This window comes from Saccostrea cucullata, unplaced genomic scaffold (genome assembly GCF_032062105.1).
Source record: "Saccostrea cucullata isolate Sc308-1 unplaced genomic scaffold, CSIRO_AGI_Scuc_v1 ctg1444, whole genome shotgun sequence".
In the NCBI taxonomy this organism is placed as follows: Eukaryota; Metazoa; Mollusca; class Bivalvia; order Ostreida; family Ostreidae; genus Saccostrea; species Saccostrea cuccullata.
This window is the reverse complement of record NW_026933985.1, coordinates 1-18,341: the sequence shown is the minus strand read 5'-3', so window position 1 is coordinate 18,341 and position 18,341 is coordinate 1. Positions and strand designations below refer to the sequence as shown.

The window sequence follows — 18,341 nt, the reverse complement described above, 5'->3', positions numbered from 1 at the left end:
AGACTATAACAGACAAAAAAAATATAATAAAACAGCTTACCTTTTTATATATTATCAATTTGAAAATGAATTTATATTTTTAAAATTAGTGAACGCAATTCATAAATATACATTTTTACATGCAATTTTTAACAAAATCATTTTCGATATATTGAAGATTTTACAATTAACTCACACTTTTTGATCTTAATCATTATAATTTTTGGAAAAAAAGATCCCGAAATAAAGATAACAATTGCAAAAAGGACTGAGATGCCCACTCTAGCCAGATAAGCTTATAAATGAGGTAAATTTTCTAATTTTTAAAAAACAAAATGTTTAAATTGCTTCTGGATAGAGTAAAACATGCTTATTTATGCAATCTGGGAATACAAAGAACATTACATAAACAGTTAAAGATCAATCTATCGCTTCACTCATACACTGTAAGGAGACGCCACCAATTGCCGTTGGAGGGCTGTAATTCAAACATTTATGCTCGACACTCAGAGCCATTGGGCAGTGTAGATATTTTTTATGCCAACACCCACTGCAACATGGGACCTCGATCTCCACGTCCCACAGTGGATTCGAACCCGCAACGTATAAGGATAACCTCCTTACTCCGCGACTCTAGAGCAGAAGCTCTAAACACTGCGCTACGTTGGCGACTTCTTAAGGGATGAACGATTCCACCTCAAACGTCCCACTCAAAAATTCAAATCGGGACCAGAACTGGACCTCTAATACATCATAGGTGGGATCAGGTGCCATGGAAGAGTGAGCATCCCCTGGCAACCGGTCACACTCGCCATTTACTCTTTGTCATAATCGGTAAATAAAGGGATAATTCATCGGCAATTCAGCACATGAAAATAATAGCCCAACAATGCTCAGTAAGTATGAAAAACGTGCCACCAATTGATTTAATGATAGCTTTTATTTGCTGACAAGGTTATTGTATCAACCATAGGACATACGAAATGATGACTTTAAATGTGATTGCTAGTATTCTTGTTTCATCAACTTCTTTATAATTACTAACCTAGAAGTTGTTTATGCGTAGAGCTTGCTCTAGCGTATCGAAGAAACTGAGAGATATAAACCCAGTAAACAGATGATAAAGGCATATTACTGCACAAGTAATGGAAGTTGACGATTGAAAAGTTAAAACCATCACGTTCATCATATTTAAGCACAGATTTTAGGCTAGCCTTAATGTCATTTTCTATCTATAATGATATGAAATAGATGTGCCAGACTCTAATCTCAATTTCACTGATATATATCATGTGGACAAAAGAATAGAAATAACCATGGTTAATTGATATATCGTATTTTAGTGTAGAATTGAAGGCCTTGTCTTCTTTTCATATCTAAATTTTGAATAAATTCTACCCACATATATTTTGTCAATCAGAAACTCAAATATTACTATTATATTAACTTTAGAGTAATTATGTGTAAATTAGAATGGGTTTTTAAAAACAAAATAATTTTGCGATTGACCATGCAATAACAAGGTAAACGTAAAAGGTCCATTTTTATTGAAAAAAAACCCAGGTGTTACTAACGACACATTTTTTGATTTATCGTAGCAACGGTTGTCTATTTCTAGAGAGAAAAGTCATAATTTTCATGTTTTTGATTTACGTAAAAAAAAATGTTTTCAAATACAGTGATTCTTTGGGATTTTTAAGTATCCACATCTAAATTATACACCACATTAGAATATATTGTTGCACAGTACCCCTGAAGTTAAATGTTTCTCCCCCAATGCCGTTTATATTTTTGTGAGGAGTAAAGAAAGAAGCTTGATAGAACATGGAAACCGTTGTGCATCCTTCTCTATAATTTTTTTATATGAAGTTTCGGAATCCAGTTTAGAAATGGTAAGTCAAAATTCATTTTGATTGTTGGGAATATTAAAACTATTCAAAAAAGACATAAGCTTTGGAAGAATTTCCTCCTTAGAAAGGGAGCTATGAATATAAACTGATAACCACTTGTAGAATTAAATCCTCTGAAACAAATAAAATAAAAAGCCTTAAAAAGACAATGCATTGTCTATATCAAATTTTATATGTGTTACGTATTCTAAAATAAATGGCATATTTTTTTTTTTTAAAAAGACCAAAATTCTACGACGAATCTTGAGATCCCCTGGTTTGTATTATATTTCTAGTTTTTTGACAAAAGTACTATTAAATATAATTTTTTTAATTATTCAACGCATAACAATATAATATTATGTAAGAAAGATATAGACGAACAATAATAATTTTTAATACGGGCAAATACAACAGGAAAAACAAGATGTGTTTGTGAAACACTATGCGCCCGGCGGCAACAAAGTTCGAAAAAGCTATTTTTAACATATAGGTCACAGTCAAGATTATAAGGTCAATGACCTTGATGTCATTTGAAAGAACTTTATTAGTGGAGTATGCATTTCAAATATAAAGTCTCTATCTCTTATGGTTTGTAAGTTATGGTGAAGGTTAAAGTTGACAACAGACAGACAGACAAACAGACAAACAGACAAACAGACAGGACAAAAACAATATACGCCCTGGATCTATCGATCCGGGCGCATAATAAGAAAAGAACTTCATTGAAACTTTGATGTGGCCCAAATTCAGTAACTGGCTTTAATCTGATAAGTTGTTTATATGATCAACAGAAGGACGGACGAAGGACATCTTTTCATCACACGAGCTCTTCGAGTATCTCATGACAAACGTTGCAATATTCGATTTTTGTCCCCCCGCTTTCGCGAAAACGAGGGGACATTGAATCTTATTCGTCTGTCCGTCAGTCTGTCACTCTGTCCGTCCGTCACAAAAACTTTAACCTTGCACTTAACTTTTTATTTAGTGGAGCTATGACTTTCATATTTCACCTGAGTATTCCTTGTGACAAGTACCACCATATTTGACCTTTTGACCTTGACCCGGGGGTCACTTTTATACAAAAATTCTTAACTTTTACTTTAGCAATAACTTTTGAATGGTCGGTACCAGGATTTTCATATTTCACATATGTATTCTTTGTAGCAAGACCTTTCATTGAATACCAACAACTTTGACCTTTTGACCTTGGAGATTTGTGTACTTATCAAAAAACTTTAACCTTGACCAAAACTTTTGAATGGTAAGGGCTAGGGCTTTCATACTTCACATGTGTAATCTTTGTGAGAAGACCTTTCATTGGATATCAAGAACTTTGACCGTTTGACCTTGACCTTGGAGTTTAACTACTTTTTAAAAACTTTAACCTTGGTCACAACTTTTGAACGGTAAATACTAGGACTTTCATATTTCACACATGTATTCTTTGTGGCAAGACCTTTCATTGGATGCTACCAACTTTGACCCTTTGACCTTTGAGATTTACATACTTATGAAAAACTTTAAACTTGCCCATAACTTTTGAACGGTAAGGGCTAGGGCTTTCGAACTTCTCATATGTAATCCTTGTGAGAAAACCTTTCATTGGATATCAAGCACTTTGACCCTTTGACCTTGACCTTGGAGTTTGACTTTCTTTTCAAAAACTTTGACCTTGGCCACAACTTTTGAATGGTAGATACTAGGACTTTCATATTTCACATATGTATTCTTTGTAGCAAGACCTTTCATTGGATACCAACAACTTTGACCTTTTGACCTTGGAGATTTATGTACTTATTAAAAAACTTTATTTCCATTTGTATTTATATTTCATTAATTTGTGGTCTATATATATATTTTTATATATTACCGGTATATTTTTTTTCATTTGTATGTATATTTTATCTGAATTGTATAATTATATTATTTTCTTCTATGATTTTCCATTTGTATTCCTATTTTTTCATTTGAATTGCATTTTTTTTTAAAATTTGGATTGTATATTTTCTATTTGCACTGTAAAACAAAATTATTTGTTTTGTTTTTTTTTAAATTTGTATTCCAATATTTTCCATTTGCAATGTATAACTTCTATATGTATTGAATATTTTTATTTTTATATTTCTTTTTTGGGGGTGGGGGTGGGGAATAGGGGGTGGGGTGGGGTGGAGGTAGGGGGTAGATGAGAGGTATTTGTGAGAGAAAATCACAACAGAAACAGCCATATTTTTACAAACACTGTCTACGAATACTTCACTTATGTAATTATATAAGTATTAAAAAGAAATTTTATTATTTGTGTGTAAAATTTTATTTCAAAAAATTTATTTAAATGCCTTGAATGTACACATTGTTATTTTATTTATTTATTTATTTACTTACTTATTTGATAATTTTATCAGGAGATGCTACGTGTATAGCTGTTCATAAGCAAAGGGGCATAACTTCAACACTTGTATAAATCAATATTTAGAAGATCTTAATTAAGTTTATGCTGTTATAGAAATCATGTTCAAATATATCATCTATCAACACCGAACCAAACTTCTAAAAAGTGTTTACCATGATTGAGGGTAATATGAAAACCATCTTTCCTTCTGTTGTGAATAATCCAGAAGGAAAGAAAAGAATTAGATATACATGTATTACATGATCGGTACGTACTGGTCCTTGCTGACAAAGCGGGTAACAATATTGTCTTCGTTTGTAAGGCTCATTATATAAATTGTATTTTAGAAGAACTTGGATTTAATTCTACAAATGGTTATCCAACTTATACTCATAATTCTTTTTTAAGGAAGGAAATCTTCAAAATCATATGCCAGTTTTAAATATTTTTAATATCCCAAAGAACCAAAGTGAATTTGAACTACCATATCTATACTGGATTCCGAAACTTCATAAAATAGATATAAAATCCTCACAAACAAAGATACATACAGCAGGTTCTAGTAAATGTTTCACCAAGCATCTTTCTTTGCTCCTAACTAAGATATTGACAGTAGAGAAGGAGAAACTTCAAGAATACTGTGCAACAATATATTCAAGAATTGGTGTGAATCAGATGTGGATCCTTAAAAATTCCGAGGAACTTTTGGACAATTTGAAATCACAAGATTTTACCAAAATCAACAGCTTAAAAACTTACGTTTTTTCAACTTTATATACAACCATTCCCCCAAGATAAATTAAAGTCCAGCCTTTTTGATATAGTCGACAGCTGCTTTTTCAATAAAAATGGAACTCGTAAATTTACTTACATGTACCTTGTCATTGGTCATTTGCAAATTTTTATTAAAAACATTCTGATTGTACACACAAGTACTGTGAAGTTGACATCAAAAAATGCTGGAGTTTCTGATTGACAATATCTATGTTGTTTTTGGAGACCAGGTCTTCCAAAAATCTCTTGGAATTTCCATGGGAACCAATTCCGCATACCAGCTCTTCTTGGCCCTCTACGCCACTTGCATTACAATGCAGTATACTTATCGATTTTTTTTGGGAAGAATTAAGGTTTAAAGTGTCTGTCGTATATGGTTGGCCGTTCTACTCACAATTATTTATTTTTACTCCACTAAAATTATTTTTACTGCAGTAAAAATAAAACACTGGCCAATGCTACTCACAATTAAATATTTTTACTCCAGTAAAATTATTTTTACTCCAGTAAAAATAATTTACTTCTCTACTGGAGTAAAAATACAATGTGGCCATTTAACTCAGAATTAATTAATTTTACTACAGTAAAAATATGTTTACTGCAGTAAAAATATGACACTGGCCATTTCTACTCACAATTAAATATTTTTACTCAAGTGAAAATCAACCAATCACAGTCCATGTTAGATATTTGGTGACTCATAGCTCAACGGGGAAAATTCCCCAGACTGTTTACACATGACATTTATATACGACATGACATACATAGGCTTTCAATGTGCTTCCTACGCCTAAGACAGGGAATATAACTGCAAATGGACTATACTGTACGGATTTGCCGATATACAGTATACAATATAATCTTTAAAAAACATGGTTATATTAAGAGTAGGCACGTAGCAACGGGGGGGGGGGGCTGCCAACCCCACCCCCCCACTTTATTTCCAACCTGACTTTTACTATAGGAAATGTTAATTGAAAGGTTGGTAGCCCCCCCCCCCCCCTCTGTACACTACAGGAAATTTATATAAGGGAAATGTAGTACTGAATGCTAAAAATTGGTACTGAAAGAACTTGATGACACTGAAAAAAGTTGTCAAACTACCCGACTTTGGACAATTTTCCTTTTTTCTTTTTTTTTTGGGTTTTTTTTTTTTCTTGTCAACTTTCTTCAGGTAAATGAAAATTTTTTTCTCTGGGCTGCCCCCCCCTTCAAAAACCATGCTACGTGGCTGTTGACAACCGAGAGACAAACAAACAAGACAAAAACAATATGCGCCCCGATCTATTGATCCGTGAGTATAAAAATAATTTTTCATGATACCCATTGCCGAACCTGACAAAAAATATATTTAATTAGATACTGAGTTTTAGTACAAAATAATAACAGCTGGAATATGAACATGATGAAAATTTTCTATAGGTCTTGAGAAATATAACTTTTCTCACAACACATAAAAAAATCTTGGATCTGCCAACAAACAAGATAAATATGCAAATTTATGATGCCTACCTTAAAACAATGCTGTCAATGGTTTCTGCTTCAAGGTTATCCGTGGCTGATAAACGTATACAGTCATTGATGGTTTGCTTTGTTCGTCTTAAGAATTCTTCTTTAGCGCCAATATTTATTATAAATGCTAATTTGTAACATACTTGGTTATTGGTTGATTTTTACTTAAGTAAAAATATTTAATTGTGAGTAGAGAAGGCCAGTGTTATATTTCTACTGCTGTAAAAATAATTAATGTGTGAGTTAGATGGCCAGTGTTTTATTTTTACTGCAGTAAAATTAATTAAATGTGAGTAATGTGGCCAAAGAGTAATCTTACTTCAGTAAGAAATTAAATGATTTTTACTGGGGTAAAAATGATTTTTACTGAAGTAAAAATGATTTTTACTGGAGTAAAAATAATTTTACTGGAGTAAAAATATTTTTACTGGAGTAAAAATATTTAATTGTGAGTAGCATTGGCCAGTGTTTTATTTTTACTGCAGTAAAAATAATTTTAGTGGAGTAAAAATAAATAATTGTGAGTAGAACGGCCAACCATAGTCGTACATTTAAAATACAAAGTCGGTGTCCTATTTGCCATGTTTACGACCCTGGGTGCAGTCATTGTTTAGATCCGCTCAAGCATTGTCATTGTTGTACTATGAAGATCCAGGTTTTGTGTCTGTTTCTGTTGCTGGGTTTTACGTCCACGTCTTCAGTAAGTTTTTATCTTGCTTTTCTTTTTGCAAAAATAATTTTTTACAGCTTTTATTTCGTTTTCAATCTATATGCGTAGATTCAATTTACAAAATGTTTCTGTTTATTGCAGGAAAACACGGTGTACAGGGTCACCACGATTCTAGTAAGAATTTTCAATTTATATCGTTTATGTACTTTAAATCTTTGTTCTTCCTATTTATTGTTTACTACGAATATCTCGTCCAGACGTGCAGTATAGAGGTAGACTGAAATGCAAATGGATGTATGCTTAATTTGCACCATATATGTCCTCATTGCTTTACCTTGAAACGTACCTTTTTAGTCGGGACATGAGTGGATAACGTGTACCATAAAATTATTTACACTCCATGACAATTTCTAAAAAAAACATTTAAATGAAGTCAAGGGATGAATGATCATGATTTAAAGGTTGACAAAGAACCGAAGCATGCAAACTGGAGAATTCAGTATAGAGAAGTCCGCAAATAATAAGATCTATATCATAAGTAAACGATTTATTATAAAGATACATGCATTTGTTATGCACTGCAATGAGAAATTATTAAATATACTATTTGAACACCCAGTATCTTCAGTCTTTATTATGCTTCGATCAGATCCAACAAGGTTATTGCAAACTATATAGAAAGAAACGCACAGTTTACGCGTGATCTATGCCCATAACTATTAATAGCATTATGCATGTGATATCTCAGATTACATTGGATATTCACATAAATTAGTATGATCTTCTTAATGGTTCTCGTGACTGTACACCATAAAATATCTAAATATTGAGATTTTGTTTCGTCAAATCTGCATTGTTTGCTCAAAGCATTCACTACAGGTGGTCGTCAAGATATATTTGTCTTTCCATTTTTAATAACCACCCATATACTGCCTGGCTTAAAACTGTGCACTACTAGTAACCGGAAGAAAAAAAACGGGACTGTATGCTTTCTTTTCATACCTACTTTAGTTGGTATAAGTGTGTACATATGTGCATGTAATCAGATATAAACTTGACTGTTATTAAGGTTGACTAGTAGTGTAATAATTACAACCAACCATGTACATAATTCATCAACAAGATATAAGATGACTATAAGTCAGGACCTACTCAAGTTTATTTTTAAAGATATCACAAAAATACTAACTTTCATTGTTGTTGTTTTTTTTTTTTAGGATAAACCTTTTGTAACACTAAAGGATGGAAACCCTTCAGAATTTGAAGGCCTCATACCCGATTTGTTGAAGAGGATAGAACCAATTCTTAATGCGACCTTTAACATAAAACATGTAGGAGATTTCAAGTACGGCTCTCAGAATAAGTATGGCAACTGGACTGGTATGATAGGAGAACTAATCAAGGGGGTAAGATTACATATAACATTGTCATACTTATATTTACTTGGTTGGTTGCGTTACTTCGACGATATGTTTCTTAAGCTGGAACACATCCATTTGCGGAGTAAGGCTGCAAAAAACCTTAACTTGGCCACTTTATTTCATTCCAACATCTACTGCCACTCGGGATCTTGGTTTTTACGATCTCCGCCTTCCCCAAGCAGATGGGTCTGAACCTGTAGATCAGGATCTTGCTACAGGACACACCTTTATGATTAGTACTTTACACAACTGTTTGAATGATTCCTAGCGCTTTGTTTGGTTGGCTCAAAATATTCCAGAAATTATCAAGTTATTTCATCTCGAACTACTACGTCAAAATGACCATTGGTTATCGGTTGCTACAACAGTATAGGTCAAGAAATTCCCAAATTAAAGTAGTGTGATTAGTTTTGAATATTTTTGTCCTCCTCTGTCTTTCTCTGCGTTCGTCTAATAATACCTCAGCAGACGTCACAACCAAAAAAGATGACTTGGTTTCGATTTTGCATACTTAATCATTTAATCATTTAGTTAAACAAATACATGTACTCTTTTTTTTGGTCATTATGCTCAAAATACAACCTTTACCAAACAATTGATTACAAGCAAATTCAAAGAATTGTGGTGCCCCGCTTTCGGTGTCTTTGTGGATGACATGTCTTTTTTTATGACATATTGTGTCAAATATGATCGCCTTATAAAATGCCATTTTAAAATTATCACTAAAGTTGTTTATTTTAATAAGGTCAATCGTGAAGGTCAAGGTCAAATGTCAGAAATCATAGCATCCTTCATGGAAATATCTTGTCACAAGTAATGCACATGTCAAATATGAAAGCCCTATCTCTTCTCAATATAAGGAGCAAGATGTGTTTGTTAAACACTGATGACCCCTATGGCAAGGAAGCGAAGATTGAACTTTTCTTAAATGCAAATTAAATATATTATAACCTAAAGAAGGGTCTTCTCACAAGAAATACGATTGTGAAATATGAAATCCCTAACACCACCTGTTCAAAGGGTATGGCCAGGGATAATTCTTGAAATGGACATCAAACTCCAAGGTCAAAGGGTCAAAGTTGTTGGTTTATTAAGAAAGGTCTTCTCACAAGTATTACATATGTGAAGTTTGAAAGCCCTAGCCCTTACCGTTCAAAAGTTATGGCCAAGGTTAAAGTTTTTTCATAAGTATGGAAATCTCCAAGGTCAAGGTCAAATGTTCAAAGTTGTTTGTATCAAATAAAAGTTCTTGCCACAAAGGATATATATGTGAAAAATAATCTACTGTTCAAAAGTTATGGCCAAGTCATATTTTTAAAATGTAGGTCTTGATTCCAAGGTCAAGGTCAAAGGATTAGTTTCTTGATATCCAATGTAATAATCCTGTCACAAGGATTACTATGTAAAGTATTTTCGAAAGCCCTAGCTCTAACCCTTGAATAGTTATGGTCAAGGTTTGTTTTTAAAAGATCAAACTCCAAGGTCAAAGGTCAAAGTTCTTGGTATTTCAATGAAAGGTCTGCTCACAAGGATTATATATGTGAAGTATGAAAGCCCTAGCCTTTACCGTTCAAAGATAACGTCCAAGGTTAAAGTTTTTACATAAGTACGGAAATCTCCAAGGACAAGGTCAAAACGTCATAATTGTTGGTATCCATGAAAGGCCTTGACACAAATAATACATTTGTAAAATATGAAAGCCCTAGTCCTTATCTTTCAAAAATTATGGCTAAAGTAAAAGTTAAGAATTTTAGTGTAAAAGTGGATAAAACTCCGAGGTCAAAGGTTCAAATTTTCTGGTACTTGTCTCTCTGTGTTTGAAAAAAGGTCTTGTCAAATTACACATGTGAAATATAAAAGCCATAGCTTTTCTCAATCAAAAGTTATGGGCAAGGTTTTTTTGTGACCACAGAATTTAATTGCTTTCGCGAAAGCGGAGGACAATTAGATATTTCTCTGACAAGAGTTTGGAAATAAAAAGTGAAAGCAAAAAGGATTAATTTTTCTTTGTAGGAAGCAGATATTGCTGCAGCGTCCCTTACCGTGACGGCAGAGAGAGCAGCCGCCATCGACTTCTCGCATCCCTTCATGGAATCAGGAATTTCCATTGTCCTTAAGCGACCCATTGCGAGGGGATGGCAAGCCATAACGGGATATGTTTCCTTTCTGCAGCCCTTTACAGCCGGGGTTTGGATCGCCTTGCTCTTCTCCTGTGTAATTATTCCAATTCTGTACGGCCTGATTATGCAGTAAGTACAAGACGCAAATTTTACACCTAAAACAACAATAATAATTCTAAAGCTAGAAATGCATGCAACAGTGTTTTAATCTTGTCACGTGTGATTATTTCTATACGATTTGTTTTCCTAGCTTTGATCCCATGGAAGATGAAGCCGAAACTTCTTTTCTGAAGAACATCGCCAAAGCGGTTCCGGTTGTCTTCTACAGATTCTGCTTACAAGGTTGAAGTTGGTGTAAAGTATACCTCCAAACTAGTTATATTGAAAAACACGTTAGCGTTCTTCACCTGTACATATACATACATGTACTTTTCCATTTAGCACTTGATTCGTTTTGGACAGTCAGTTAATAATTGTCACCTTCTCTCTACCAGAGATTTCGAAAACATCAGCTTTAATTATTTCTGATCATCACATATTCAAGTATTCTCCTAGAAAATAAACTTAAATATTAGTTATTTGTCAATTAAATTAAAAATATAGGTATTTTCAAATGGTTCGAATCCCTTGAATTATAAATGGCAAAAATAAGGGACTTAACTGAGGCAAATGTTTTTGCAAAAGTACCAAATTAAAAATTAATTACGCCAATATTGTAGGAAGTCTTGCGCCATCCAAATCTACCTCCAGGTCTTCAAGAGTGATACTTGCCTTTTGGTCTTTGTTTCTTATCATTTTGTACGCCACCTGGGCCTCAGCCTTTGCTGTATTCATTATGGAAGGGAAGAGACAACTTCCGGAGTCTCCCTTCCATTCATTTTCTGAGCTTTCGAAACAATCATCTGTGAAATTTGGAACAGTTAAAGGAGGGTCCACTTATAGATCCTTTACAAAAGCTTTGGATAAGGTGGATAGCAAAATTGGAGAACATTTTAAAAACAATCCAGATCAAATGGTCGGTAGTACAGCAGAGGGAATTAATCGAGTTCGAAACAGCAATGGCGATTATGCATTTATCATGGAAGAGATAGGAGCTAGGCAATTAGCAGGAATGTCGCCGTGTGATCTAATGCTAATTCACCATTCTTTCATACGTAAATCTTTCTCTTTTGGGTGTGCCAAAAACAACAGCATATGCAGAGATCTAGATATCGCCATCATTAGACTGAAAACTGATGGTGTGATACAAGAATTAACAGATAAGTGGCTGAATAAGGACAACGTTTGTGATACTGATTTCTATGACGATTATTTGCAGTACATTAGGTCTTTTGACAACAAGAAAGAGGAGTCGGGGTATCTTTTCAAGGGCAGTGCTCTGGGTATGGATAAAGTCGGAAGTGCGTATATTCTACTAGCCATAGGAATCGTTCTTTCCGTTTGTTTGTTGGTCTTCGACATTTGTACGGAGAGAAGAGTGCAGGTAAACTTTAATAATGCAGGTTTCTACAAATGTAACACTACCATTTTATTGCGTAATTCGATTAATTCGGGTTAAAATTTATTTTAAACATGGAATGCAAGGGTTTTTAAAGCCATACAACTGTTTCTTTTGCTAAAAAGGTGTATCACAATCATGGTTATATTCTCCCTGTATTTTTTTAGAGACCACAATAACATATTTTTAAAAAAATTACGTGGTCACAGGTAACATTGACACGTCCCTGATGTGTTTGTTCTTATTTTACAGAAGGCAGTGTCTAGAAGAGGAGGGACAGACAAACAGCCATTTGAAGCCATTACAGAGGACATGCAATAATTCTTACCAGCCATAATAACCCGCGCTAAACAGTAACCGCTGATCACAAATTACTGAATTATAACAGTGAACCAGTGGAAAAATTGCATGTAGTATTATTTTCAAAATAAAACCGCCCTGCTTGTGCCATGTAGTCTAGATGTATAATACAACCAGCAATTTAATTTTTTTTTTTTTTTGCAAAGGACTGCATAATTGTTATAAAAGTTTATAAATGAGATTGAAGAGCATATGTCACTTGCATTTTAAAGATTAGTACTAGGTAGGTAGATTTTTTCCCATCTTCTTCATACTGAATGAAATTGTCACAATGTCTTTCTACGCATGCACGAAATCTTTATGCGTATGCTGTTTTACAGAATCGGTTATTTTAATTGTAGCATAATCCCTTTATTCCCATATGGACTTGTTTACCCCCTTTTAAAGAAACATTAAAGTAACGACACTTAATTTGCCTTTTGCCAGTTAGGCTAAAGTCATTTACGTATGGTCGAATGTGTAGTAGATAGAAAAAAGTATCTATTGATGTTTTTGAATGCCCAAAGAAAGTTGTAATTATTCATACACTGTCATTTTTAAAAGATGTCAAAGTTTTCAAGATTGTGAAATACATTTATGTGTAATCCATTGATATAAAAGATATGCATGTTTTAGTCTAACCGATAAATGACACCCTGCATGCTAGGCGTCGGAACCCGGGGGGGGGGGGGAGGGCTATGGGGGGCTTAGCCCCCCCCCCCCCCCCCCCACTTTTTTTCCAAATATATACTTAGTATAGACATTGCACATTTCTTCGGAGGTTTACCCCCCCCCCCCACTTTCCACAGATATGTCTTAGTATAGGTTAAAAATGGGGAAAGTGGTGGTGTTTGGAAAAAAAAATTGGTACTGAAGTTCGAACCTACCCCCCCCCCCCCCCACGAAAAAGGATACAAATTTTTTTTTACACATAGCCCCCCCCCCCCCCACTTTCAACTTGCTTCCGACGCCAATGTGTAGTTAGGATTGTATGTACATGACAACTTAGACTTTGAAGGGTTTTGAATTCAAGTGTATACTTAACACTCATCTAATTTAAATTAGTATCCCCCCTGCGTTAATCATTGCTTCGTTTTCCTTGCCTTGTTTACTAACAACAATTAAAGAAAGAGAAAAAAACTGAAGCAGATAAAGATCCAGTTTTAAACAGGTTGCATTAAAACGCCTTGACACGGATTACCAGCTTGTCTGAAGGTCGTAATGAACAACAAAAAAGTTTTTCTTCAAAATATCTTCTTTTCAAGAGAAATCTTCAAAACACCTTGTTTGTTTGATCCCCAATATCGATTTTTAGAGCACAGCAAGGTTGATAATTCTCTTATTGTTACCTGACCAGCTGCCTTGTTTGTACTACTTAGTGATATCTACATATTTCTAATGCATGCTGAGTATCATTTTATTAAATTTTTTGTATATTTTCTGTGTGTTCCTTTGTTTATAATGCAAATATCGCCATACACTCATACATGTATGTTTGTATTATGAAGAATGATTTTTTTGTCCCCGTAATCATAGATCGTGAGGGGGGGGGGTATATAGATTTTGCCCTGATTCTATCTGTTTGTCTACAAAAACCTTAATCTTGCCCATTGCTTTTCATTGCTTGAAGACATGGCTGTAATATTTCACATGTCTATTCCTTGTGGCAATACCTTTCATTGAGTATGAATATTGTTGATAATTTTGAGCTATGTATAGTCAATTTTTGCAAGGGGGGTTCAGGGTTGTGTCCCTTTTTATATACTCTCGATTTACACACACACACACACCCTCACATACACACACACACACACACACGTATTGAAAGATCTAATGTTGTGGTAAACAATATCTTTGTTTACATCCCTTTTTTCTTTAAAGAGGTACCCCAAGTCCGAGTAAAAACAAAAAAAACAAACTCATTTCAAAAACTATATACTGAAGCCTTATAAAATTGAATGGAAATGCTTTTCACATTTTCAGGAGATTTTTTTTCTTTTAAGAAAAAAAACTTTTTGGGGGTATTTCAAAACAAAGAGTTGCATTGTTCCATAAAGTATACTTAAAAGGGGATTACAGTTTAAGAAATAAAATATCATTTTTAGAGTATCATTCGGGTATGACATGCCCACTGGTAAATACTAAAACGGGGAATCTCATATCAAATTAAACGTGAATTTACATATATATAAAGATAGATGAAAAATTAGATATTTTCAACTTTATAAAAAAGTAATAATGAATGTGAATGGAGGACCAAAATGTGTGGGAATGATGAAATACATAAATTAGACGTACAAATATTTTTCTAGATTGTTTTTTTTTCTCTCTCTCTCCACTTGGCAAAAAATAAAGGGGGGGCCACAATGGCCGCCAATTTTTGAGCATAGGTATATATATGCAAAAATTTTTTCTTTAAAAATCTTTATTCTTAGCTCACCTGAGCCAGGCTGAAGTGTGCTTTTCTTCAAAATTTCATGTGGAAGCATCCTCGTAGGTAGTTGTAGATTCAATTTTCATTTGTTCTAAATCATGAATTTCAACCAAACTTGCCATAAAGTATCCTTAGGTAAAGGGGATTCAAGTTTGTTCAAGTTAAGGGCCACGCCCACTTATACGGGGAAATAATTATGAATTACAGTAGTGAAAAATTAATGGCACTTTAAAAAGATCTTCTTCTCAAGAACCACTGGGCCAGGAATGATGAAACTCATATAGAATCATCCTCATGTAGTGTAGATTCAGGTTTGTTCAAATCATGACCAGGGGGGTAGGGTGGGGCCACAATGGCCGATCAAAGTTTTACATAGGAATATATAGGAAAAATCTTTAAAAATCTTCTTCTCAAGAACCACTGGGCCAGGAAAGATGAAACTCATACACTATCCGAGGATGCTTCATGTGGAAGCATCCTCGGGTAGTGTAGATTCAAATTTGTTTAAATCATGACCCCTGGGGGTAGGGTGTGGCTTGCCGCCACAATGGTCGATCTAAGTTTTACATAGGAATATATAGGGAAAATCGTTAATAATCTTCTTCTCAAAAACCACTGGGCCAGGAAAGATGAAACTCGTGTGAAATCATCCTCAGGTAGTGTAGATTCAAGTTTATTCAAATCATGACCCCCGGGGGTAGGGTGGGGCCAGAATGGCCGATCAAAGTTTTACATAGGAGTATATAGGGAAAATCTTTAAAAATCTTCTCTAGAACCACTGGGTCAGGAAAGATGAAACTCATGTGAAATCATCCTCAGGTAGTGTAGATTCAAGTTTGTGACCCCTGGGGGTAGGGTTGGGCCACAATGGCCGATCAAAGTTTTACATAGGAATATATAGGTAAAATCTTTAAAAATCTTCTTCTCAAGAACCACTGGGCCAGGAAAGATGAAACTCATGTGGAATCATCCCCATGTAGTGTAGATTCAAGTTTGATCAAATCATGACCCCCGGGGGTAGGGTGGGGCCACAATGGCCGATCAAAGTTTTACATAGGAATAAATAGGGAAAATCTTTAAAAATCTTCATCTCAAGAACCACTGGGCTAGGAAAGATGAAACCGTTGCACATACTGAAATGAAATTTGGTATGCAGATATATCAGACAAATATCTAGGTTAAATTCTGTTTTGGGTATGATCGTGCCATATTGGACAGAGTTATGCCCCTTGGACTTAGAAAAATTCCAATTATTTGCAGTTTCCGTTCATTTTCTTTGCAGAGGTTGCACATACTGAAATGAAATTTAGTATACAGATTTATCAGATGAATATCTAGGTCAAGTACTGCTTTGGGTACGATCGCACCATTTTGGACAGAGTTATGGCCCTTGGACTTAGAAAAATTCCAATTATTTGCAGTTTCCGTTCATTTTCTTTGCAGAGATTGCACATACTGAAATGAAATTTAGAGCATAGATTTATCATTTTATTCTCTCGAAATCGAATTTTGGGATTATATAGTTTTTTGCACTGTCCGTCCGTCTGTCTGTCCGCAAAAACAATAAAGGGGCATGGACACAGTTTCAGATAAAATTTCAAAATTTATTTTTCCATTTTTACAAGTATTTTACTAGGGTCTTTGTAATGATCACCAAGATTTGAACGTCAGTTGTCAAGATACAAGACATATTTAGAGATCCAAACCTTTGTTATGTAAACAAGGTCCGTGTCATGTTTTGTTTACATAGATTAATATACTAATATATGTTTGTTCAAAGTAAATAATTTCAATAAAATGTTAATTCTAAATACAATTCGAAAGTTTCTATTGATTTGCTGAATTTTATTTTGTTATCATTATGATAGTTTCTGTATGTAAACAAAAAAAAGGCACGAGCCTTTTTTACATTATGAAGAAGTTGAAGTTCTGTATCTCGTTTGTTAATCAACAAATGATGTTCAAATTTTTGCTAATCAATAGATGATGCCTTAGGTAGGAATTGTAAACATTAAAATTGGTTTTTAGCTCACCTCAACGAGGTTGGAGGAGTTTATGTAATACCCTCGGCGTCGTTGTCGGCGTCCCGGGTTAAGGTTAAGTTTTTTGGAGCAGTTTTCTTTTTAAGTACTTCTATATATCCTATTTTGATTTGACATGCATGGAAGATGTTTCTACGAGGGGTGATCAAAAAGTTCGCAAACTATCTCTATATCTACAAAACCACAATTCAGATTAGAGTGAAATTCGGTACACACATAGCCATACACAAGGTCTATAAATAGTATATGCTGAATAAAGTTTCTCTCCTTGTTTGTGACGTCACAATGTGAAAATGACGTCACTATTTAGGTCACTTGTGACGAAAAATGGTTGTCTCAGTCGAACTCGTTCAACAAACGACTGTACAATTTATTGTAATATCTTAGAAATCCCTCTACAGTATCATATAATAATTTGTACACAGTTTATTGAGATAAATGAGTTCCTATAAATTCAATTAATGATTGGATTTATCGTTTTACTGAAGGAAGGCTGATGGTTAAAATGATACTTGTCATCTTGCCCAGTGAAAGCAAGTTTGAAAAGATATGTATTTTTAATTAAGCAATTTGCTATCAAAGACCTCCAATTAGCACTTTGAAAAAATAGTTGAATATTTGAACAATGATATAAGTATTAAATACCTAAGATATCGTTTACTTTAGATTTTAAACATATTAGATATGATAAAAAGGATGCACCCATTCTCTATCCACCTTGAATAAAGGTCTCTCCTGAGACAGAAGATTTGTGTTTTAATGGTCGCCATGCTTATGTTATTATCCACCCATTCTGTTGCCGAGATATGACCATTTCTGACAAATTAACTGTTCTTGTCATAAAAATTAACTCACATGGAAAGAAATATAAAACTCGGAAAAATCTTTTAACTTTTGTGACAGAACGCTACGGAGGGGGTCACGTGACCGCCAATATCACGTGATTCGCGCATGCGCAGAACGGTGGTTGATGTGCGTTAAAATCAGGGAGGATTAATTTAAAATATAATCAACATTAAAACCAAATATTGTTTCTTGTATGGAAGTTATTCAATTAGTTTGCGAACTTTTTGATCACCCCTCGTAGTGTTTTTCATTGAACCAGTCAAAGTTTCAGATGCTGCAATTTCAGCAAAGAAATGACCAGGTTAATGTTTTTGGAGCAGGTTAATATTTTTGGTGCAGTTTTTGGTGTAGGTCCGAGTAACTATAAGCCCTATGTTGACCAAACTTGCATGGATGGTACATCTTAGGATGCACACTACCAGGCT

The 18,341-nt window shown here is 34.2% G+C and overlaps 1 protein-coding gene across 1 annotated transcript; it reads left to right on the top strand.

Moving 5' to 3' along the window:
• The first annotated feature begins 7,094 nt into the window (after positions 1–7,094).
• Positions 7,095–14,033, top strand: LOC134239737 (probable glutamate receptor). The gene is made up of 7 exons (XM_062721888.1): positions 7,095–7,246; positions 7,358–7,390; positions 8,434–8,622; positions 10,651–10,886; positions 11,008–11,099; positions 11,477–12,240; positions 12,508–14,033. Exons 1-7 carry the CDS (start codon positions 7,190–7,192, stop codon positions 12,574–12,576), a joined length of 1,440 nt encoding a protein of 479 aa, XP_062577872.1. The 5' UTR covers positions 7,095–7,189; the 3' UTR covers positions 12,577–14,033.
• Positions 14,034–18,341: the final 4,308 nt, after the last annotated feature.